The sequence below is a fragment of the Propithecus coquereli genome, unplaced genomic scaffold (genome assembly GCF_000956105.1).
Source record: "Propithecus coquereli isolate 6110/MARCELLA unplaced genomic scaffold, Pcoq_1.0 Scaffold210, whole genome shotgun sequence".
Classification (NCBI taxonomy): Eukaryota; Metazoa; Chordata; class Mammalia; order Primates; family Indriidae; genus Propithecus; species Propithecus coquereli.
This window is the reverse complement of record NW_012146079.1, coordinates 2,516,264-2,540,112: the sequence shown is the minus strand read 5'-3', so window position 1 is coordinate 2,540,112 and position 23,849 is coordinate 2,516,264. Positions and strand designations below refer to the sequence as shown.

The 23,849-nt window shown below is 36.4% G+C and overlaps 1 protein-coding gene and 1 pseudogene across 1 annotated transcript in view; both read right to left on the bottom strand.

The window, feature by feature from the left end:
- The window catches only part of SDCCAG8 (serologically defined colon cancer antigen 8), a 222,434-nt gene that overhangs the window by 189,298 nt on the left and 9,287 nt on the right, over positions 1–23,849 (bottom strand). Inside the window, exons 2-6 of the mRNA XM_012644378.1 lie at positions 23,016–23,168; positions 22,220–22,305; positions 19,111–19,224; positions 15,394–15,519; positions 9,263–9,403 (exon numbers count right to left, since the gene is read on the bottom strand). Of these exons, the coding sequence (XP_012499832.1) occupies positions 9,263–9,403; positions 15,394–15,519; positions 19,111–19,224; positions 22,220–22,305; positions 23,016–23,168 (620 nt within the window). The remainder of the gene's footprint in view (positions 1–9,262; positions 9,404–15,393; positions 15,520–19,110; positions 19,225–22,219; positions 22,306–23,015; positions 23,169–23,849) is intronic.
- On the bottom strand, positions 4,786–8,032 carry LOC105810361 (annotated as a pseudogene).

Here is a 23,849-nt window from a genome sequence, read left to right as displayed (position 1 = left end):
GCAGCTTTATAGAGGAGAGAAGTCCTGATCATAAACCTAGCTGCATTTGCACAAAATAGTAGAGTTAGTCTATATCCTTAAATCCTGGTGCCTTAAATCCTGGTGCTCACTTTTCCTCCTTACTAATAAATGTCCTTCGTGGCATTTTTTTTTCCCAGAATGGGGTACTTTTGTCTGCATCAAAAACCTGATCAGGCAAGATTCTGCTGGTTTGCTGGCAAAACCCCCAAAAACAACAACAAAAAAACCCCAATCAGGCAGATATCCTTTCTCCACAATGATTTTCTTGATGGCATCTGGGAACTCCTTTGCTTTCTCTTAGTCAGCAGAGGCTACCTCCCCTGTTATCTTGATATTTTTTAAGCCAAATCTCTTTCTAAAATTATCAAACCATCCTTGCTGGCATTAAATTCTCTAGCTTTAAGACCCTTCTTCACCTTCCTCTTAAATTGTCATAAAATGATTTTTTTTTCTCAAATTATATTAGTCTACAGGTATAACTTTCTTATAGCAATCCTTCACTCACATAAAAGCTACATTTTTAATATGAGATAAAAGGGTATTTTGTAAAAAAGTGGAAGGTTTTTATGCCTACTGGCATGGCTGCAGCAATGGCTTCATGAATTTCCTTTTTTGTTTTTACAATGGTCCTTATGCTGGATTCATTTATCTTGAAATGGCAGGCTCCCTACCACAGCCGCAGACCTCAATCTATAGTACGTACCAAGCAATTCTACTTTTTCTTGTAATGTCATGACTTTTCTCTGCTTATAGGTCCCATGGTGTTATTCAAGGTTTACAGTATTGCAGTAATCACAATGAAAACTACACGAGAACCATGAGAGATCACTTCTTACTGTGATACGCAATTTACTCAAGAGACAAACTGTTAACACAATTGATTAGCGTCAAGCAGATACTTGAAACACTTGAACTTCCACAATAGCAACAGGAGGTGGCCACAAAATTATTAATATTAAAATAGTATAATATCTACTATAGTTAATTTTATGCAGTTATGATTTAATACTGCATCTTCATGTTTGTTTACATTTCTCTCAACTGTGAATGGCTCCATGTATGGTCTGTAAGTCTGTGTGCATAGTTTTGGTAAATTTTAACTTCTTATATTAATAGATTTTGTATATTTATGGTAATAAATGATAAAATGGATAAAATGGACTAGAATCTATATATATTTTATGTATTCATGACATACTTACTTTTTCTTAATTTTTTTGATATTTCTAGGCTATGTGGTTCATCTGCAAGTTTTATCAAATTGTCACAAATCTCCAAAAAGATTTCCAATGTACTTATCTTAAAAATACACAAATAAGTGGACCTTTACAGTTCAAAGCCAGGTTGTTCAAGAGCCAACTGTGCATGTAACTGAAATTATAGTTATCAAAGCAAGCAAGCAAAGTTACAAGGAAAGCCACAGAGTAGGACTATATATTTACATCACATACTGACAAAGGGCTTGTATCCAGCATATATAAAAAGTCCCACCAAATCAATGTCAGATACCTTAAAAAAATAAGCTGGATATCTGAACAGGTACCTCATAAAAGAGATAGCAGATGGACAATAAATATATGAAAAGATACTCAATTATACTAGTAATCATGGAAATGCAAATGAAAACCACAAGACAGCACTTTAAGTCCACCAGAAAAATTGACAATACCATATGTTGGCAAGGACATAGAGCAACAGTATCACTCTTATACTGACGGCAGAAGTGTAAACTGATAAAACCACATTGAAAGGTTGTCATTACCTACTCATGTTGAACATAAACATATTCTAAGACTGACTATTCTACTCCAAGGTACATACATAACATAAATGTGAGCAATGCATATCAATAGACATATAAAAGAATGTTTATAGCAGCACTGCTCACAATAGCTCCAAACTGAAAACAACACAAATGTTCATCAACAGTAGATGGATAAATAAAATGTGGTATATTCATACAGGAGACCCACCGATGAAAATGAACAAACTTTGGCAAAAAATGGATGAATCTAACAAATGTAATGGTGAACAAAAGAAGCCAGATACAAAAGAACATATACTATACAATTCCACCGATATAACATTAAAAAAACAGGCAGAACTCAATTAGAGTATTTAGGGATGCATACCTGGGTATTTTTCTAAAAGTCAGGATAGGAAGGGGACATAAAGAGGGCTTGTGGAGCATAGTAAATTACACATCTTAACTCAGGTGATAATTATGTGGGTGTTCATTTAGAGATAAATCAAGGAGCTGCAAATTTTTGCTTTGTACACTTTATGGAATGCATGTTAAATTGTGTCATTAGAAAATGTAAAGGAGGAGGGCATGGTCAACCAATGTACATGTTATAGAAAGTTGCTGCTGGTTTAGGAAGATGAAGACTGACATGTGGAGGTCATTAATGACCTTAAAATGATCAACTTGAGTGAACTATAGGAGGTTGAGGTTCAAATGAAGCATATTAAAGCAAGAATGGGAGAGAAATGGAGACAAGAACATAGACAATTGTTTGGTGTGAACAAGAGCAAAGATATAGGGTGATAGTTGGAAGAGAATATAGAGTCAAAAGAATATATTTTGTGTTCATTTGCTTTAAGATAGGAGCTTTTAAAGAATATATTCTGTTAAGAATAAACCAGTCAAGAGGAAGAAAATATACAAGAGAAAGAAGAGATAAGTGCAAGATAGAACCCCTTGGAAAAAGTAAGAAACATTTGGGATGTAGAGCATACAAATGCAGAGATGGACCTTTGACATAAACAGGAAAAAAAGATGAATCTATAATAGTTATAAATACAATATTAGGGAAGACATAAAAGAAAAAGGAATTATAATGCAGGAAAAGAAAGAGAGGAAGCATGTAGTCAGGGAAAGTAGAATGAGAGAGGGCATTTGAATGAGCCTTGCAGACTGGAAACATTTTAATAGGTAGAGGATAAGAAGGAAACGTTTTAGGCAGGGAAGATTATATCAACAAAAGTTAGCTCTTCAAAGACAAAAGAAAGTCGGTAATAAGTTTATGAAGTACCAACTAGTGAGTGTTTGTGTGCCTACAGATTAATACTTGTAAGAGTGACAGGAGAAGAATGAGAAATAAGTCTGGAAAAGGTAGTGTGAGACAAATGGTGGATGGCTTGGGATACTGGTCTTTACCTTGTGGGTGTTAAGTAGCTCCATAAATTATTCAGATGGAGAAAAAGGATACAATTCACTTATCCTTTCAAAATATTTTTAAAAGAAAGATCTTCTTTCCTAAATAAAGTTTGGATTAGGGACTGAGAAAGGGGAGGGAGACTGGGGGCAGAAAGAGCCTTTAGAAAACTGTAACAATAACATCTGTTGATGATAATGAGAATCTGAACTATGATTCTATCTTCCCCTGGAACATGTCTTACTACAGTGGTACTCTTACTCTTTCATCATTGTCGATCAACTCTGACATGTCAAATTTAATGCAAAGAAGACTTCCAGTTAACAAGAAAAGAAAAAAGGGCTGTTACACAGATCAAAGGACTGAAAAGTATCGTTTGGTCTTAAGATAGAGTATTTTAAACTCTTGGGGAAATTAGGACATTCCAAAGCAGCTGTGCATATAGGGTAATTGGGAAAGCCACAAGCATACCTGGGGAAGACTCATGCTCAGAAAATCCTGAGAAGACCTTAAGCTTTCACATATGGCTAATTCCTAGGTTCACAGCAAGCCTAGCCAAACGGTGAAAGAATGCTCCAGCACAGAGCCCATCTGCAGACTGGGAGAGGTGGTTGTTCCTTCTCTCTCTTGTTCTCTCTCTCTTTCTCTCTTTGTTGAGGGAAGGGGGGTGTTTGTTTCTTTGTTTCAGCTCCTGGCACTCAAGGAAATCTTTGTTGAATATTAGCTGAACATGAGCTAATAAAACAAAGACTTCAGTAATCACACATGACATGGAATAGTCTGCAAAAATAATTTGGAAAATCCTCAAAACAAAAAGGACTACTATAGGCTTCAGCAACAACAACAAAAAGACGGCAAATCCTGCGAAAGAAGGGGTATCTGATTTCCAGAATTACCATATTATGATAGTGAAATGCTCAATTTTCAACAACAAAAAAATCACATGGAATACAAGGAATGGAAAACATGATCACTCAAAGGAACAGGATAAGTTGAGAGAAACTATCCTTCAGAAACCACAGACATCAGACTTAGTAGGTAAAGACATTGTTTTACTGGCAGTCCAGATAAACAAGTATATAAAGGAAATATTAAATTTTTATTTTGGCAGAAGTCAAGATATACTGTGCAGGTTAACCTGAAGAAATGGTTTTGAATCATACAAATTTTTAAGAAGAAAAATAAAGACTGTCCAAAGGGATTCTCCTAGCTTATAACATATTTCCAGAATAACTCTTAAAAAATTCTCCCCCGCAAAAATTAAAAAATACTCATTAATTACCTTAAAAATATGTTGATACCATCTAGGTTTATGAAATAACTTCTAAAATCTATTTTTGTAATTTAAAAAGGATTCCAAGTTTTAAATAAACTGCTAGCAATATCATTTTCTTCCCTTAAAAGTACATATCTCTAAGGGTGAGACTACATACTTTTTGAAAAAATAATGATTTTTACAAATTAACACAGAAAAATTTGCCTAAAATATCTTAAGGGGAAAAGAGTTTTCACCAAAACCAATATTTAAATAGACTATAGTAGATGACCTTGTTCCTTTTTTTTCTTTTTATACCATCAGAATTCTCAGTGAGATGCTTTGGTAGTTTTAAGACATGTCACAGTCTCTACCAAGAGACACTGACATTAGTGATGTCCATGGTGATGACAATTGCCTTGACGGCTCCCAACATTACTGGGCTGGTTCGCCAAATCAGAGGCAAAGGTGCTCTCTTCTCCTATATCAAGACTTTGTTCAGCTGAAGCTTCTGGGGGCGGAATATTATCTACAGTTTTGTTGGCATTATTCAGGTTGCTAGTAAGTGTGGTAATATCACACTCCTAGTCCAGGACACCAAATTCATCTTCCGTTGTAACTACATCTTTAGTTTCAAACGGTTCTAAGGAAGGAGCCAAAAATTCATTTTATGGAGGCTCTTGAGGTTCATTATTGTCTTATTCTGCATCTTCTTTTACTTTAGAATCCTTGTCACGATCATTGTCAATGGTAACTACAACTGGGGAAAGTGCAGTATTATCTCCATGGTGTTTCTCATGCTTCTTTTCGTGTTTCTTCTTTTCCTTTTTATGATGTTTGGTTATATTGGTAGCTTTTCCTTTATAAACTATCTCTACACTCAGGCTCCGGGTCCTCCTTTTTCTCCTATTGTGTTTCATCTCTCTGATGATCTATCTGGTGTCTGAAAAGCTATCACTCTCACTTTTTGTAGTTTCCATCCAGTTTCGATGAAGATTTTTGGTAATGACTGTCTTTTACTATAGAAGTAAATTCTTGAGATGGTTGAGCCACTTCATTAGTACCCTCCAAATGCTGTTTTGTGTTTTCCTTTCCCTCCAGGCCTTTCATTTCTCACCTGTTCCAGCCTTGTAGATGTAGTCCTTGATATGTTATCAGACAGGCTCCTTGATCTGTGCCTTTCATAATAGTAATATTTCCTTTCACTGTGATTATTTTTTCCCTAGCATTTGCTCTTTCAAAAAAGGACTAAATTCTAAATTCTGGACTTGAAGATTGTCTGGACTTGAAGGAGCTCTGGACAGAGTCCTCCTCCTGTAAGATGATTCACAGCTATTCCCTGTCCTTGTTTCTACTATGATAAGTATACTCCCACTTATGTCTTCTTCCATAATTATTAAATAATAACAATCTCTATTCTGCTCCATGATCTTCTTTTACCATGATCACTGCTACAAGACCTTGATATGCTTGTGCTTTCACTACTTAAAATGTGGCTTCTTCTTGACCAACTGCTCTCTCTAGTTCCTGATCTCTTTTTGTCTCTTCCCCCTCTAGGTCTGCTACTCTCCCTGCTTCTAGATCTTTTGCTTTTCATTCTTTTCCTCCCATGATGTTTCCTGTGATTTTTCTGATTGCACCCACTCTACTCTGGGAATGCGAATCTGAACTTCTTGATCCTCCCCTCTTCCTGTGTCTTTGGCTATATGGAGAATATACTCTGTCTGCTCTCATAGATGAGCTCAGGTCTCTGGGAGATGATAATGATGTGGATCATTTCTCTTCCTTCTTTGATTTGATTCTTGTACCAGAATCACAATGACCTTTATTTATTTGCTCACCCTTTCGAAGGACAGAGCATGGAGATGAACATCTACTAACATCACTATCACCAGAACTGTAAGATTGGTCTTGTTCTTCTGTCTTTATTATCTCCATTTTCTCACAAGTGCCTAACTCCTCAGAATCAGAGGACAGTTCAACAAGTTCTGGGGTCCTCTCAGCTGGTGGTTTAACAAACCAAACAATGACACAATTTTCTGAAGAAGAATCACTGTCTTTATTTAAGTCCTTATTGGTTTGTACTCTTTGTATCTGAAACATGGCTCCCTCTGTGACAAGTTCTTCATATGAACTGTTGGAAGTATTTAAAAAGGAAGACATAGCAACATGTACCTGCTCTGAGCTTGAGTAAGATGGTCCTGGAGTTTCACCATGCCATGGTACCTGACTAACAGTGGCTACATTAATATCCAGTTCTTGGGTCTCAACCTCATCAGGAGATATTGTCATGACTGAAGAATCAGAATGGCTGCCTTCTTCATATGAAAGGGCAGGGCAATCATAATCAGCATGCTGGCCAAAGGCTGCCATGTTAAATGGAGATCCAGCAAAACTGATAAATTTATGTAGAAAATGCTCAGTTTGATTAAGTAAAAATGGTCTTAAATCAGACACAAATGCCTGACTCTTGAAATCATAGTGAGTAATATTACTCATGATAATGTGCTGGATGATATTCACCAAAGATTCATAATCTCCAAAAAGAACTGTAAGTTCACATTTTAACCAGGGGACTAACCTGTGAAGGTAAGCTGGATTTCTATGGAAAAATTCAGCTGAAATATCCCCATAGTGGCCACCATCTTCAATATTTCTAACTCGAGCACCAGCACGATAGAGAATTCATCTAAAATTGATAATACCTTGTTCTTGAATTTTCTGCAAAGATCTTTCATCTGCAGTAGTTGGCCTCCTTATTGCAATCTGTCTCATAAACTGAGGATTTTCAACATCTCTAGGTCTTGTTGAAATGCCTAACCCTTCAAACAGTTCTCCATAATCTGGTGGAGTTGTTGGTCTTCCATTCATAGTACTGCTAGGTGAATAATGAGAAGCATTCCATTCCCTTGTCATAGTTGTAGGGTAGCAAAATTGTCAAACATCATGGGTGGTAAAAGAACCATTATATGAAAGCCTTAGGACATACTCCTTGAAGTCATCTATTGCCCTCACAAATCATAGAATCAAAAGGCTGTTTACATAGCGGAAATTCAGCTTTACTTTTTTGATCATTCCTGTACACGGTGAAAACAACTTATGTAAGCACTGTTCTAAGTAAGACACATTATCAGATCCATTCAAGCATATAGGACACTTGGAATCAGAAGATACATTAGCTGGTACTGTCTGTTGCAATTTGCTAGTGCCAGCTTTAAATGAAAAACTGTCCATTTTAAATTCGGCGGCTAATGCTATTATTTCAGAGGATGCCGGAGCAGGCGCTGCTGGGGCCTTGTCACAAGCTCCCGAAAGCCCAAAAAGCTAGGTCGGTGGCAGCAGGACAGCGAAGGTACACCCAGTAACTTCTCCGCCTACCCTCAGAAGCAGGAGCAGGCAGGGGCACTTCACCCTCCTCATGAGACAGTGGAGATCCCAGCGGCTGCTGTGACCCCAAGAAACCAGTGAGTTGCCGCACTTTGGACTGGATTTATTCAGTGGTAGGTCCTGGGTCTGGCGGGGCTCCATGGTTTCAATTGCCTGGGCCTGCAGGCAAAAGGGCCCTATTTCTTCAGTACCCAGAAACTCTAAAATCCATTCCTATATAAAGCATTTCACCCTCTCCTAGGCAAAGACTTTAAATCAACTGTCTTGGCCAGATGAAGTGGCCCACGCCTGTATTCTTAGCACTCTGGAAGCCCTAGCAGGAGGATCGCTTGAGGCCAGGAGCTTAAGACCAACCTGAGCAACATGGTGAGACCCCTGTCTCTACAAAAAACAGTAAAAACTTAGCTGGGCACAGTGGCATGTGCCTGTAGTCTCAGCTACTTGAGAGGCTAAGGCAGGAGGATCACTTGAGCCCAGGAGTTTGAGGTTGCAGTGAGCTATGATGACACCTCTGCTCTCTAGCCCAGGCAAGACAGTGAGACCCTTTCACAAAAAATAAAAAATAAAATAAAATAAATTGAAAAACAAAACAAAAAAACCCACAGTCTTAAATACTGTCGAAGAGTGAAGAGAAAAACAGACAAAGAACTAAAGGAAATCAGGAAAACAAATTATAAAGGGGACCAAACAGAAATTCTGAAGCAGAAAAGTACAACACAGAAATAAAAAATTTACTAGAGGGGTTCAAGAGCAGATTTGAGCAGGCAGAACGAAGAATCAGTGAACTTGGAGATAGGACAATTGAAATCATCAAGTCCGAGGAGCAGAAAGAAAAAAGAATGAAAAATTACCGTATGGCCCAACAAGTCCATTTCTGGGTATATACTCAAAAGAATTGAAAGTAGGGACTCAAACAGATACTTGCACACCAATATTCATAGTATAATTGCCAAAAGGTGGGAATAATGCACATATCCATCAACAGATGAATGCATAAACAATGTATGGTATATACATAAAATATTATTTTCAGCCTTAAAAAGAAATGAAATTCTGATACATGCCACAACTTGGATGAACCTTGAAAACATTATGCTAAGTGAAATAAGCCAGATACAAAAACCAAATATTGTTTAATTCCACTTACGTGAGGTACCTAAAATAGGTAAATTCATAGAGACAAAAAGTAGAATAGAGGTTTCCAGAGGTTGGAGGGAAAGGGGAATGGAAAATTATTGTTTAATGGGCACAGAGTTTTTGTCTGGGTTGATGAAAAAGTTCTGAAAATGGATAGTGTTGATGATTGTACAACATTATGAATGTACTTAATTTTATACTTAAAAATGGTTAAAATGGTAAATTTTAGGTTATGTACATTTTACCAGAATTTTTAAAAGGTATAGAAAAGAAAAAAGATGCATAAAAGTAACCAAATACTCACCAGTTCTAGCTTCCATTTTTCAGCTTCACCAGCAGATACATCTTTGCCAATATCTGCATTGCCGTGGGAAAATGGTTTCTTGGCAGCTTCCTCCACTTCAGAATCTTCAGCTGTTAAAATCCAAGAATTCTGCATGTTTCCCTAAAACAAAATGTGCCAGTAATTGCAATTGATATTCAACTTTAAATAAACATGCATACTTTACAAATAGAATACTGATTCTTACCCATGATGGAAAAAAAAATATGCTTCTAAACTGTAAGTCAAAAATCATTTTATATTTTGAGACTATTAGAGTCATATTCTACAATTGGTGCTATAAAATCAAATTCCTACAAGTACAGGCAATAATTTAAATATGTGCAAAGAGGGTTGGATGTCGGTGTATTAAAGGCATTATCCCTTACTCCTCTAAAGAGATACACTCTTGAAACCACGTAGCCATCCCTTAGTTTGTCTTTCATTTTCTACATTTCACAGAGGCATGGCTAATAATAATAACTGTTAACACATGTAGTGCTATGTGCCAGACACTGTTTTATTTGTGCTTCACATATATTAAGTCATTTAATCCTTACAATTCTATGAGTTAGGTTCCATTGTTGTCTCCATTTTATACATAAGGAAACTGAGTCACATAGAGTAACTAGCTAAGGATCACAGAGGTAGGAAGTAGCTAATAAGTGGCAGAACTAGGATTTGAACCCTGGCAATCTGGCTTCGGAATCCATGCCTATGAAATAATAAGAAACATATATTTGGTCTCTGCCCCCAGTTCCTGATACAGAGCTCCCATAACTCTTATAATTTCCTGAGTGACAGGGGTTGTGGGAACATCTTTTGTTATGTTTGGTCTTAGTCCCTGGTTCCTGACTTCTGAGACCCTTCGATTCTCTGCATTGATAAGACTATCTTTTTTATGCTAATAAGATGACTGGTGGCAGGGGTCCCTAGACAGCTTCTGGATGGGAGCTGGTCACCAGAAAGACGAAGGCATGATTACAGGACTGGAACTTTTAGCCCCAACCTCCAGGGAGGGGAGAAGGACTAGAGATTGACAATCACCAATTGCCAATGATTTAATCAATCGTGCCTATGTAGTGGAGCCTCCACGAAAGTCCTTTCTGATGGAGTTCAGAGAATTCCTGGGTTGGTGAATGCATCCCCATGCCAGGAGGGTGGTACAACCCAACTCCACAAACAGAAGCTCCTATACTTGGGACCATCCTGGACCTTGCCCTATGTACCTCTTCATTTATTTGGCTGTTCATTTGTATCTTGTATAATATCCTTTATAATAAACTGGTAATAGCAAGTAAAGTACTTCCCTGAATTTTGTGAGCCATTTTAACAAATTATCAAATATGAGAAAGGAGTTGTGGGAACCCCCAATTTGTAGCCAAGACAGATAGAATTGTGGGTAACCTGGAGACCCACTACTTGGGATTGATATCTGAAGTGGGGGCAGTCTTGTGGGACTGAGCCCTTAATCTGTGGGTCTGATACTAACTCTGGGGAGCTAGTGTCAGAATTGAGTTGAATCACTGGACACCCAGTTGGCATCCACAGAGAAACAGAGAGTGGCTTGGTGTAGGGGAAAAAATCCCAAATATTTAGTGTCAGAAGTGTTATGGGTAGAGAAAAGACAATAGTTTTTTTTTTTTTTCTTTAATGCTCTATACCATTATGCTCTTCTGTTTTTCCAGGAAAATATTTATCTTCAATAAGAAAAACAGTGCATATGTGGTGACAAACAGAGCTGACATGCAACCTGCATGTCAGGGATTCAAGAAAGAATGGTAGGGACCATGACAAACCATAGAAATGTGTCCCATCCAAAGGAAGCAGCCACTACTCAGTTCTAGTCAATCACTGTCCTGTGCGAATAAAAATTCATATTACTAGAAAATCTTTTGATTTTTTAAAAAAAGATAAGCCAGATATCTTGTTCTTCATTTGAAATATTGTTAAATATTGGCTCAAAAGTTATCAAACAAATCAAACATGTCTGTGGGTTGAATTTCGTGTACCCATTGTCATTTCGTGACCTCTGTCTCCCTCTCAACAGTCAAGGTAATAAGCAGCCCAAAGATCTGGGTAATACTTATATTGATTTAATTTAACAAATAATTGTTGAGCTCTTGCTAAGGGCCAAAGGATATGGTAGTACTCATAAGAGAGGACAGGTCTCCAAACACAGAACTACATCTCAGTGTCATACATTAATTCAAAGTAGTATTCCAAGATGCTATCTCATATTCTTCTGGAAGTCCAGTTTAGTGCAAATATTTGTGTAGCACCTACCATGTTCAGACACTGTGCTGAAAACTTGGAGGACAAAAATAGCAAAATCAACCATAGTTCCAAGGAATTTACAGTCTAATGATGGAGAAACACATCTAGGCAAATAATTTCAATTTAATAAGGTAAGTGTTAGGCCAGAGGAGTGCATGGGGGACTGTGCCGGAATAGAGGAGGGATACTAACAGCAACCAGAAATTTGAGGAAGGTTTTCTGGAGAAGTTTTGACACTTGTGTGATATCCTGAAGGATGAATAAGGGTTACCTAGATGGGAAAGGGATTCTAGGAAGAGGGAACCTCATGGGAAAAGTCACAGAGGTGTGAAATATTAATAGCATAGTGCCTGTGGTGGGATCTTAGGCAATTCAACATTACTAGAGGTGAAAGTACAAGGCAATGCGTGTCAGAAGATAAAGCTAGAGAATCAAATAAGAGGCTTGAAAGTATAGCATGCCACGCTAATGAACTTGTACTTGATTCTCTAGGTAGGGCCAAGTCTCCCAATATCTGATTGCATTTAAAGTTACTTTTGAGATCAGTGAAGCAGGGTGGTACTAAATTCCTATTGAGAATTTAGAGAAAGCATTCAGACCACAGATCTCTGATATATCATTCTTTGGAAAGAAATGCTACTTTAATGGATACTTTGCTTTTTCAGATAGCTTTAAAAAACTTGAATGGTGGCTAGGTACAGTGGCTCACGCCTGTAATCCTAGCACTCTGGGAAGCCGAGTCCTTGAGCCTAGGAGTTTAAGACCAGCTCAAGCAAGAGTGAGACCCCATCTCTACTAAAAATAGAAGAAAATTAGGCTGGGCGTTGTGGCACGCACCTGTAGTCCCAGCTACTCAAGAGGCTGAGAGACAGGAGTATTGCTTGAGCCCAGGAGTTTGAGGTTGCAGTGAGCTATGATGATGCCACTGCACTCTAGCCTAGGTGACAGAGTGAGACTCTGTCTCAAACAAACACACAAACACAACTTGAATGGTATTTAACCAGGATTTAAAAAAAAATCTAAGTCCCTGAAGATCATTCAAAACCTTTGCTCTCTTTGTTGAAGGAAAGGTTGATAGAGGGGATAGGAACAAACAGGGAAAGACATGTGTCTCTCCTTGAAAAAAACTCCTAGATAACTAAAATGAGTACATAGGCCAAAATTTCTAATAAAGAACATGTTTTAATACTATCATAATTTTTTGAACTCTAGAGAAAAGTTTTCCATGAAGAGAAATTTTAAAAGAAGGAAAAGTGATAAAAAATGAAGACAGAAGTGAAATATACTTTGAATGGTTTTAGTCCTTAAAAAATCATCTGCTTGCTTCTTCAACTTCTAGGTCATAAACTAGGCCAAAAGCTGAAAGTCTTGCATGCAGGCTACCATTCAAGTCCAGGGCTAAAAGTGAGAGACAACGAAAAGGATGTTCTCTTTTCTGCTGGGGAAAACTTCTATCCCCTGCAAACAAAGATGGTTTAGTTCAATATTGACAAGCTCTTTCTAACTTATGCAGAAAGGCAGTATAATTTAAAGTTAGGTGGATGGATTTGGGGAGTTAATCTTGGGTTTGAGTCCTTGCTTTGCCATTTTCTAGCTCTGTGACAATAGACCAGCTATTTAGGTTACTTAACTGTGTGTACCTTAATTTATTTTTCCAAAACCAGAGATAATAATACCTGCCTTATGTGGGTATTGTAAAACTGAAATAATATAAGAGAAATGAAGTGCTTGACACAGTGCCTGGCACTTTATAACCATGTAGTCATCAGTAAATGCTAGTTATTACCATTTAACTGTTTCAACTATTTTTTTAAAAGAAGGCATTATGAAGCACTGAAAAATCTATATTCAAATTAGCAAATAGTTTTGACAAGATCTAGCATCACCATTTTAATTGACTGATTAAAAAAGCTCCCCTCCCAAAAAAGAAGATACTATCTATTGATCTATTTATATTTAAGATATTCTAAAAAGTTTTATTCACATTAAAACTCCCAATACAGTACCATTCATGCATTGCTGAAATGCCTTAATTCACCTACACAGGTTAAAAAGCGGGGGTAACAATTCTGTAACAACAAATAACAGAAGACCAACATTAAAATAGATATCAAGGTCACCTGACACATCCACAATAATAATTTCAATATTTGCATTACATTTTAGCTCATGTGAATGTTTAAAAAAAAACAAAACCTCTCTATAACCTTGTCCTTTCTACTATGACTTTAGTTTTCTTTAGCAAACTTTTTTGCTCCTACTGAAGACATGTGTGCTTTTACCATCATTTCCTTCCTCTTTTGCATTACTCATTTCTCTTGCCCTCTGAATCACTTGTCTGCCTAATTTCCTTTCTCACTTCACTTCCCTTTCTTCCACTTCTTTGCCATCATATAAATATTGAAGACTATGAATAATTGAGTCAACTTGCTAAGTTACTACATATTTGGAAGAAAAGCAAAAGAACATATTTATCTTATAAATGAGGTACTTCTAAGTACTTTCTATATGGTAATATCTTCTTCAAATTGACACTAAAATAATGAGCAATGAAGATAGAATTTTTAACCACTAATATTAACAATTATATAAATCTTCAGAAAAAAGTTATCTTGTGAGGGGAAAATAACTGATTATAATCTTAAATGTAATTGCAGAACTATAAACTAAAGAGCTATTCAGTCCACTTTCTTTTTCAGAGTTAACACAACCAGATACTTCTCAATAGCAAATTCTAACACATATAACTCAAGGATTACAAATAAAATATCAAGTCAAGTAAAAAAAAAACTTCAAAAATAAAGATGTGAGAATACCTAAGTTCAACATCAAGAATCTCATACTTTTTCTTAACAACTGATTTACTTATAACAACTACAGCAAAACCACCAAAGTAAATTGTAAAGTAAAACTGTAACAGGCAAGTTTTAAAACTTCCCCATGGAAAGTTAAATTGGTCTCAAAAAGCAGAACAAGCTGTGATTAACTATCTCTTACAGCAAAAGAATGAAAAATTTTTAAGGCAAAAGTACTCTGAGAAGTCATAAGAAGACAATAAGTTTCAATACAATTTAAATATCACCACAATGATTTTGTGTCACAGAATTGTAGAGAACATCTGATCCACTGTTCTTCAAACTGTGAGCCACTGATAATTAGGATCACTTAGGCAACTTGATAAAAAGTCATATTCCTAGGACCCAACAAGACTAACTGAATCAGACTCTCATGGAATAGAGCCCAGGAATTTGCATGGTCAACTCCTGATATAGGTTAATCTTTGAAATTACCAATGAAGAAATAGAGGATCCACAGGGTGAAGCCACACAAAGCCCTGTGAAATTACTTGCTAAACACCCAGCTTCTTAGGGACAATGGAAAGATTAACATTTTGATTCTTGGACCCTCAGGCCAGCCTTCTTTCTGCTATACCATGCTGCTAATTAGACTTACTAGATTTCAGAGCTCAAGGAAAATTTAGAGAAACCCAATGGGAATCTAAACTAAACTAGGGTTCTAAACAGTTTCTAGATTAAACAAAGTCCTTCCTATATAACACACTTCCTGCTTTCAGATCTGCTCCTTCCATATGGAAAAAGCACACATGGGTTGCTCAGAGAGGAAACCAGAGTAAATATTAGGCATCACTACATCATTTCCTTTGAGGATTCATTCCACCACAGTGAGTTTTGATTTTTGAGGCCTCAAGCAAATACCAGCATAGTACTTTGGCCAGACTTCAAGGAAAAAAATCTAATCGGTTTAGAAGGTTAGGGGAGAGGGAAGCAGGGAACATTCCAGCTAAAATGAAATTGGTGGTTTTAAAAAATGCTTACAGATGCATCCGGAAGTGTTTGTTCCCTCATTGTTTCCTCTTGTATTTGAGATTTCAGCTGTTGCTGGAGCCTTTCATTTTCAAGCACAACTACTTGTACTCTATTTTTCATTCCAGAGAGTTCCTCCTGTAAAAAGCAGAAAACAAATACATTAAGCATTCTTAAGCAATGCTTTTATCTGCCAATTATTAAAGGATCCAGCATGATATAAAGTATAGAACACAAGTTCTTCATCCATCTCCTGAAATATTATAATCATATTTAGACAAACAAGGCAATGTAAACGTTAGCTAACAAAGAGAAGGCTGGAAGTGTACTATAGAGGGCCTGCTGATGTCCACGTCACAAAAATGGGTAGTTTTTGACAATTTTTTTCTCCAACAAACCAAGGCTCATAGAAAGGCCTTAATTAAAAGAGTTATTTATCTTATTTTATTTATTTATTTATTTTATATTCAGGGATTTTATTTATTTATTTTATTTCAGCATATTACGGGGGTACAAATGTTTAGGTTACGTATATTGCTTTTGCCCCACCTGAGTCAGAGCTTCCAGTGTGTCCATCTCCCAGATGTTGCGCACTCCACCCATCAGGTGTGAATATACCCATCCCCTCTCCTCCCCCTCCTACCTGCCTAACACCTGATGAATGTTATTAGTATATGTGCACGTAAGTGTTGCTCAGTTTATACCAATTTGATGGTGAATACATGTGGTGCTTGTTTTTCCATTCTTGTGATACTTCACTTAGTAAAATGGTCTCTAGCTCTATCCAGGATAAATACAAGAGGTGCTAGATCACCATTGTCTTTTGTGGCTGAGTAGAACTCCATGGTATACATATACCACATTTTATTAATCCATTCATGTATTGATGGGCACTTGGGTTGTTTCCACATCTTTGCAATTGTGAACTGTGCTGCTATAAACATTCTAGTACAGATGTCTTTTTTATAGAATGTCTTTTTTTCCTTTGGGTAGATGCCTAGTAATGGGATTGCTGGATCAAATGGTGGTTCTACTTTTAACTTTTTGAGGTCTTTCCATAGAGATTGTACTAGTTTGCAGTCCCACTAGCAGTGTATGAGTGTTCCTATCTCTCCTCATCCATGCCAACATTTATCGTTTGGGGACTTTTTGATAAAAGCCATTCTTACTAGAGTTAAGTGATATCTCATTGTGGTTTTGATTTGCATTTCCCTCATGATTAGAGAGGTTGAGCATTTTTTCATGTGTGTTGTATCTTCTTTTGAAAAGTTTCTGTTCATGTCCTTTGCCCACTTTTTGATAGGGTTGTTTGATTTTTTTTTCTTGGTGATTTTCTTGAGTCCTATATAGATTCTAGTTATCAGACCTTTATCGGATATATCACATGCAAATATTTTCTTCTGCTACACATCTAAAATCTAAAACACAACACCAAATGTTGACAAGGATATGGGGTATCAGGAACTCTCATTCATTGTTGGTGAGAATGCATAATGGTACAGCCACTTTGGAAAATAGTTAGGCAGTTTTTTACAAAGTTAAACATACTCTTACCATACGATCCAGCAATCGAGCTTCTTGGTATTTACCCAAATGAGTTAAAAACTTATGTCAACACAAAAACTGACACCCAAATGCTTATAGCAGCTTTACTTATAATTACCAAAACTTGGAAGCAATCAAAATCTACTTCGATAGGTGCATGGATAAACAAGTTATGGTATATCCATACAATGGAATATCGTTCAGTAATAAAAAGATATGAGCCATCAAATTGTGAAAAGACATTGAGGAACATTAAATTCACATTACTAAGTAAAAGAAGCCAGTCCAAAAAGGCTACATACTGTATGATTCCAACTATATGACATTCTGGAAGAGGTAAAACTATGGTGACAGTAAAAATATCAGAGGTTGCCAGGGACTTGGGGGAATAAGGATGAATAGGTATAGCACAGAGGATGTTCAGGGCAGTGAAACTATTCTGTATGATACTGCAATGGTAGATACGTGTCACTATACATTCATCAAAATTCATAGAATGTACAACACAAACCATGAACTCTAAAGTAAACTGGAGGATTTAGATAATAATAATGTAACAATATCGGTTCATCAATTATAACAAATATAAAACATTGATGCAAGATAATAACAGGGGAAACTGTGGGGTGGGGGATGCAATTGAGAGGACTATGTGGAAACTCTTTGTATTTTCCATTCAATCTTTCTGTAAACCTAAAATGGATATAAAATAATAAAGTCTATCAATTAAACAAACAAAATCTTTCTAAGCCACTTAAATATTACTTTCATTCCATTCCTCTCTTGTTAAAATGTATCAAATTTATACTCTGACTTTCAGTCTTCTCTAATCTTCCATTTCACCAGTTCAGCATTATTTGCATTATTTCTATAAGACATTCTCCACTGTGGGAAAATAAAATAGATGCCTTCTGGCCCCCGCAAACAAACCATATTCATCTTGAATATATCCTTTCATTGTTGCTACTTTCTTTATGAAAATCATTTCCCTTCTGCTGATCTAAATGATTATATTCCTTTAAGAGTGGTTTAAGATTTTCCTCTCCCATAAAAACATCCCCCAGAACACTAGCTTTCCATCACCTTCTCCTCTTATTATGGTTTATACCACGGAGTAAATGCCTACACTCTATTCTCTATTGTGCTGCTCTTAGGTAATAGTCTGTCTTCTCAACTAAATTGTGAAGTTATTCTGCTTTATATCTTTTAAGTTTTATCTGTAGCATCTTAGGGATTAATAGATTCTTATTAATGGAACTGTTTTCAGTTTTACTGGTAATCCAAGAATACCTATATATTAATAACTGTATCTTCTAAGAAAAAAACAGAAAACCACCAGTTAAGATCAGGGACTCCCTCATAAAATCATGACAATGAAACATCTAAAGGCTCCCTAAGTTACATGCTAGCCTTGTACCTTAAAAGAGTACCCACAATGTTAAAAATATAATATATGATACAAAAGATACCAGTAATTCCTATAAAAATATCACATGATCTGATACACTGATACAGGAAGGAAGGAAGGAAGAGAGGGAGGGAGGAAGGGAGAAAAAAAAAGAAAGACCAAAACACTGACATACTTTGGGAAGGCAGAAAGGCTCTAATGGCATTAATGACATGAGTAAACTGCATACAGTTCAGTGCATAATCTCCCACTATCACAAGCTACAGGTGATGTATTTGGTTTCTTGATTATTAATATCAATAATAACCTATGAACCATTCTTATCATTCAAAGTCAAGGTCAGAGCCTTAATACTGAAAATGGAGAAGATCTGGTCTTCCAGTTTAGAAACTCTGATAATTGTGCCACAGCTCCAATAGGTTAACAAATGTGGGAGAATGACTGGTATTTGTATTCCAAAGCATTTGCCATCTACTGGGCTAAATAAAGTAAATGGGGTAGGAAGGAAAAAATTCTAAAACATGAAAGCATATTATGAATTATTAGACATAGTAATGGACTACTGGGAAATCAAGCAATCATGCCATCACGGTCAAGGATATCATTCCCAAGTCTGACAAGCTCCTGTAACACATCAGTCTTTCAATCATATGAGAATAACAATTGTCAATGTATCACTACAAATATGAAGACTAACAATAGCAAATTTTTATACAAGGTATAATTAATATAGACTTTAATTTTATTTAGGTTTAAGTTCTTAATGAGAAACTTACCTTGCAGAACTTGACTTCGGCCTCTAAATGATGAATATATTGAGACTGGTCATTAATAATAGGAACAAGGTTGTGCACAGTAGGCATATTGGTTTCCTCATGTTCTGATGACTCCTACGGGAAAAAGCCAAATTAATCGTGCTTTCATTTAGCAAAGAATCAGTTGGTACCTTCTCCATACTCCATTTAGCACTGTTGTGATATAAACATAGAATAGATCACAATGTAGCTAATAGTATTTATTTCTCTGTCCTATAAATTCCACCAATATACAAGATTCTGGGATATGAATATCATTTCTTAAAGATGGACAGTGAAAGTGGTTATAAAAAGCACATAGCAAATGGGAAAATGCTGGAGTAATGTCAGTGACTTGGAATGAACTGCCTATTCAAACTATCTGAAAATGTGACATTCCATTGAGTAATGCTGAGATACAAGGAACAACTCTCTCCAAGAAACTGCCATGGAAGAGGATTGCCAGCAAAACAGAAAATCAGCTCCTCAAAGAACAGATCCTTTAGAAAAGTATTTAATGTCAAGCGTGTGTCAATGAGGTAAAATTCCATCTCTAAAAGGGTACATTTGCAAAATGTAGTTTTTTATTTTGACCCTAGTATTCAAGGCAAATCCAAGAATATGCTGCTCTGGAGCATAGAACCTTTAAGACTAGAGCCCTAAAGCAGAGCTAGAGTGCACTGAGGAGTCTGCTGAAGAGATTTCAGAAAAACTGCTAATGCTATTTAGCTCTGGAGCATTCCTGGAACTGACTTTTAATGTATGTCTTACCTTACCTGAAAATGATTGTGAAATGGTTTATAAAATCATATACCATAACATAACATTTAAAAAAAATGGTTTATAAAATCATAAATCCCACCATGATTATTTTTTGAAAAAGATGAGGAAATCAGAAAAAGGGAAAATGAGGGTCAACTAATTAAACAAATCCAGAGGAAAGCTTGAGATAAGACATAGTCTTTGTTTCTCAGTCATTTGCTTTCTCAGCCCAGCAGAAGTTCTAAACAATCATGAAGCTTTTAGGTCAGCATAATTAAATAGAGCTCTGCTTTTTGGCATATTTAAGAAATTTAAAAACCAAAGTAACTTTAATTAAATGAATTATCTTTGGTGAGTAGAAATCAATTAATTATAATCATTTTACATCAGTAGAAATGGGTCCAGAAGGTAGGCAAATACAAATTATTACTGTAGCCACTCGTAGTAATAATATTCCCTATTGACTTACAAGAGTAAGTCAACATGAAAAATAAAAAAACTCAAGCTAACACTGTGTGAAAAAATGTTCACATGAAATCAGTTGCGTATACTTTGAAGGGCTTATTATATTTTGGGTATCTACCTTTTAAAATAATAAGTTAATCCCTAGATATATTTTCCATCTCAATGGTGCCTCAGTTTCACTCTAAATATTCCACATATCTCTGATATGTCATATTGGCTGTCAAAGTGCATTTTAAGAGAATAATTTTAAAAAGGTAATTATTATTATTATTGTTATGGCTTATAATTATTACATGTAAGCTATATACAGTTAGAGTCTAAGTTCCACTCTTTTACATAGCTCCATGCGACTAGACTTGTATAAAGTATACTTTGTATATACTAAACTGATGCTCTTGAAGAAGGTCTTCCTGCCTATATTGATCCAATAAGCTCCATAATATCACTGTTTAGTTTTTAAAAAGCTAATAAGCAAGTCTGAGCATTCAACAGATACAGCAACTTCATACTGCGGTCCCCAACCCCTGGGCCTCGGCCTGTTATGGACTGGGCTGCAGAGCTCTGCATGACCCCCCCCGACCACCACACCCAGGCCATCTGTGGAAAAACTGTCTTCCATGAAACTTAGGAACCGTGGTGGGGGGCCTCACAGCAGGAGGTGAGTGTCACAGCCTGAGCTCTGCCCCCCCTGCCTACCCCCACCCATCTGTGGAAAAATTATCTTCCATGAAACCGGTCCCTGATACCAAAAAGGTTGAGGACCACTGAATAGACTTAAAAACATTCCACCCAGTTTGTACTTAAGAGCATTTTAGAAACCAGAATGTCAATAATAAATTCATTAAATGATGAAATGTTTTATTAAAATTAAAATCTATATCTATAAATATTGAATATGCATATGAAGTACATTTTTCTAAAGTGAGAATTAAGCATAAAAGTATGTGTCATGATGGAATAAAGTGTTAATGTGGGGGTACTATCATTGCATTTAAGCTGTGAATAAAAGAAAGTGACATGTCTCCACAGTTTCCACATGTAGGCTTTGTAATCAACTATCATACATACTGAAAATGCAAGGTGGTTAGTGCTGCTTTGACACATTATATTTGTGCCATACTTAATAGATTTCTAAAGAATTTTAAGTATGTAATCTTACCTTATTATTGCAAAAACTCTGTGAAATAGGCACAATATCCTGTTAGAGAACATGTGATAGACCCTAGATAGACCTAAGGCCTTGTCTACTATTTTGGCCATTTAAACCTGGTCCAGAGTTCTTTCCCTCAATCTGTCACAGCCTTTAGCATATAAAATGCTGCAATATGGAAAAATACACTCTGTCAAAGCAATAAAAATACAACCTCAGAAGAACTAGAGTATTACTTTTTATATATCATACCACTTTATAACTATATATTTTAACATGTAGAATATTACATACTTCAATTTTGACATTCAAAATAAAGTATTGCAAAGGAGGGCTAGAATTATAATCAAGTAACTTCTAAAACTGATCAAATATAGATATGACCTTGTAAAAAAGATATTACTAAAACATTATCTTTTATATATATTGTTTCTTTTATATATTTGCTAACAGTTGCAAAATAAATTTTTCAAACTGTTTTCTTGCTCTCATTTTTCAAGTTAGTAATAAATTAAAATTATCAAGATTCCCTCTGCCATGGAAATCTCTTTTCAGCCAAAATAATCAGACAGAAGAGAATTTCTTTTAATGCTTTACACAATTAGCAGGCTCTACTTATAATTTGTCTATAACATGCACTACTAAAATGACATTGTAAAGTAAAACAGTTAGGAAACTAATATATTTTGTCAGGTTGCAAAAGTTGGTACTTACCAAAGGGGACATTTTCCGCCTTCCTGATGGAGATACCTCACTTTCCTTAGTTGCTTGTTGGCGCAACAAAGCTTTGAGCTGATTAACTACAGAGCAAAAGCAATGGGTTTATTAACCTTATTTGAGATCCATGGTTTATTATCACCCTTCCATCTTTCTATCTCTCCAACAAAAATTGCTGAAATATATGTTATGCATCAATAGCAGTGCTATTGACTGGGGATAGAAAGACAAACAAAAAAATCTCTACCCTATAAGAGCTAAGAAGGCAGTGAGCAAAAGACACTAATAGATATAAAACAATAAGTATGTATGTAGATCTAGAGCTTTGCTTACTGCTACGAGAATAGGAAGCACCTAACTGTGCCTGTTTTCACAGAGGAGATAACACCATAACGATGAACAGGAGTTCACCAAGCAGAAAAGGGTGAGAAAAATTCCCATCAGGAGGCTTTGCTCACATAAAGGCACAGAAGCATGGCCAGGAGGTTGGTATGACTAGAATGTGGTTCGTAAGATGGATGGTTAGGATGAGAAGGATAGAAAACTGACGCTAGAGTAGTAGGCTGGAGCTATCTTAGGAAAATATTATTATCTCTTACTAAGGATTTTGTACTTCAGTCTATAAGCATTGGGAAGTAAAAAAAAAAATTAAGCAGGGGAATTATATTATCTGATTTGTGTTTCAGGAATAACATCCTAGCAGCAGACTGGAGGATGAAATGGAGTCATTATTCTATGGAATTTAAAAAATTCATTATGCGTCATTCAGGCTAAGACTGACATTGACACTCACCAGCATGGCTGTGTTGTAGTTCATGCCAGGCCATCTCAGGGCCCTCATTTCCCATACTGGCGGTACAAGAAGGATCCAGTGTATCCTCTCCAATGGTGACATCACCTTCTTTTAGGGCACCTTTCAGTTGGTGAATGCTTCTATTGGCACGTTCTGCAACAACAACCTGATGAAAGTCAGGGCCAAGGATGGGTGAGCACATCGACACTTGCTCAAGAAGGCAGTCTCTAAAGGAGAATCCATTATTTCTGGTACTTTGTGGGAAAAAAGCAGAGTTCTGTTTCTAGCTTGCTGAGGAATGTGCCAGAGGAAGAGAGAGGATTAAGTTCATGGATTAGTGGTGAGACTTTATGATCTCTAAGGTCCCTGTCACTGCAGTGGTTGATATTCACTATATATAGCACTGCCAGCAAGGAGGATTAAATGGTAGAGCTCCCCTCACCAGCCCTCTCAAACAATAGCTAACATAGGAAAGGCTTTCCTTCCCCTCAGTACCTCAGCCTCCCCTACTGGAAACACTGGAGTGTAAGTAAGAGAGACTCAGTCACACCAAGCTCTGACCTAGGGAAGCCTTATTGGCCCTGGGGACAGGACATTCCTCCTCTCCTCCACCAAGAGACATCCAATTGCCTGGCCTAGTTTTGATCAAAACTTGAATATCTGATGTGCTTATAGTGACAGCTACTATAGTACAATCCTTTTTATATACTGCTGGCTAACTATACCTCATATATAGATTCGTGGTTAGTACAACTGACCATCCCTAGAATTGAAACTTCAACTAGCACACACATAACATAAACTGTTTAAAATGAAGTATTTTAAGGCATATTG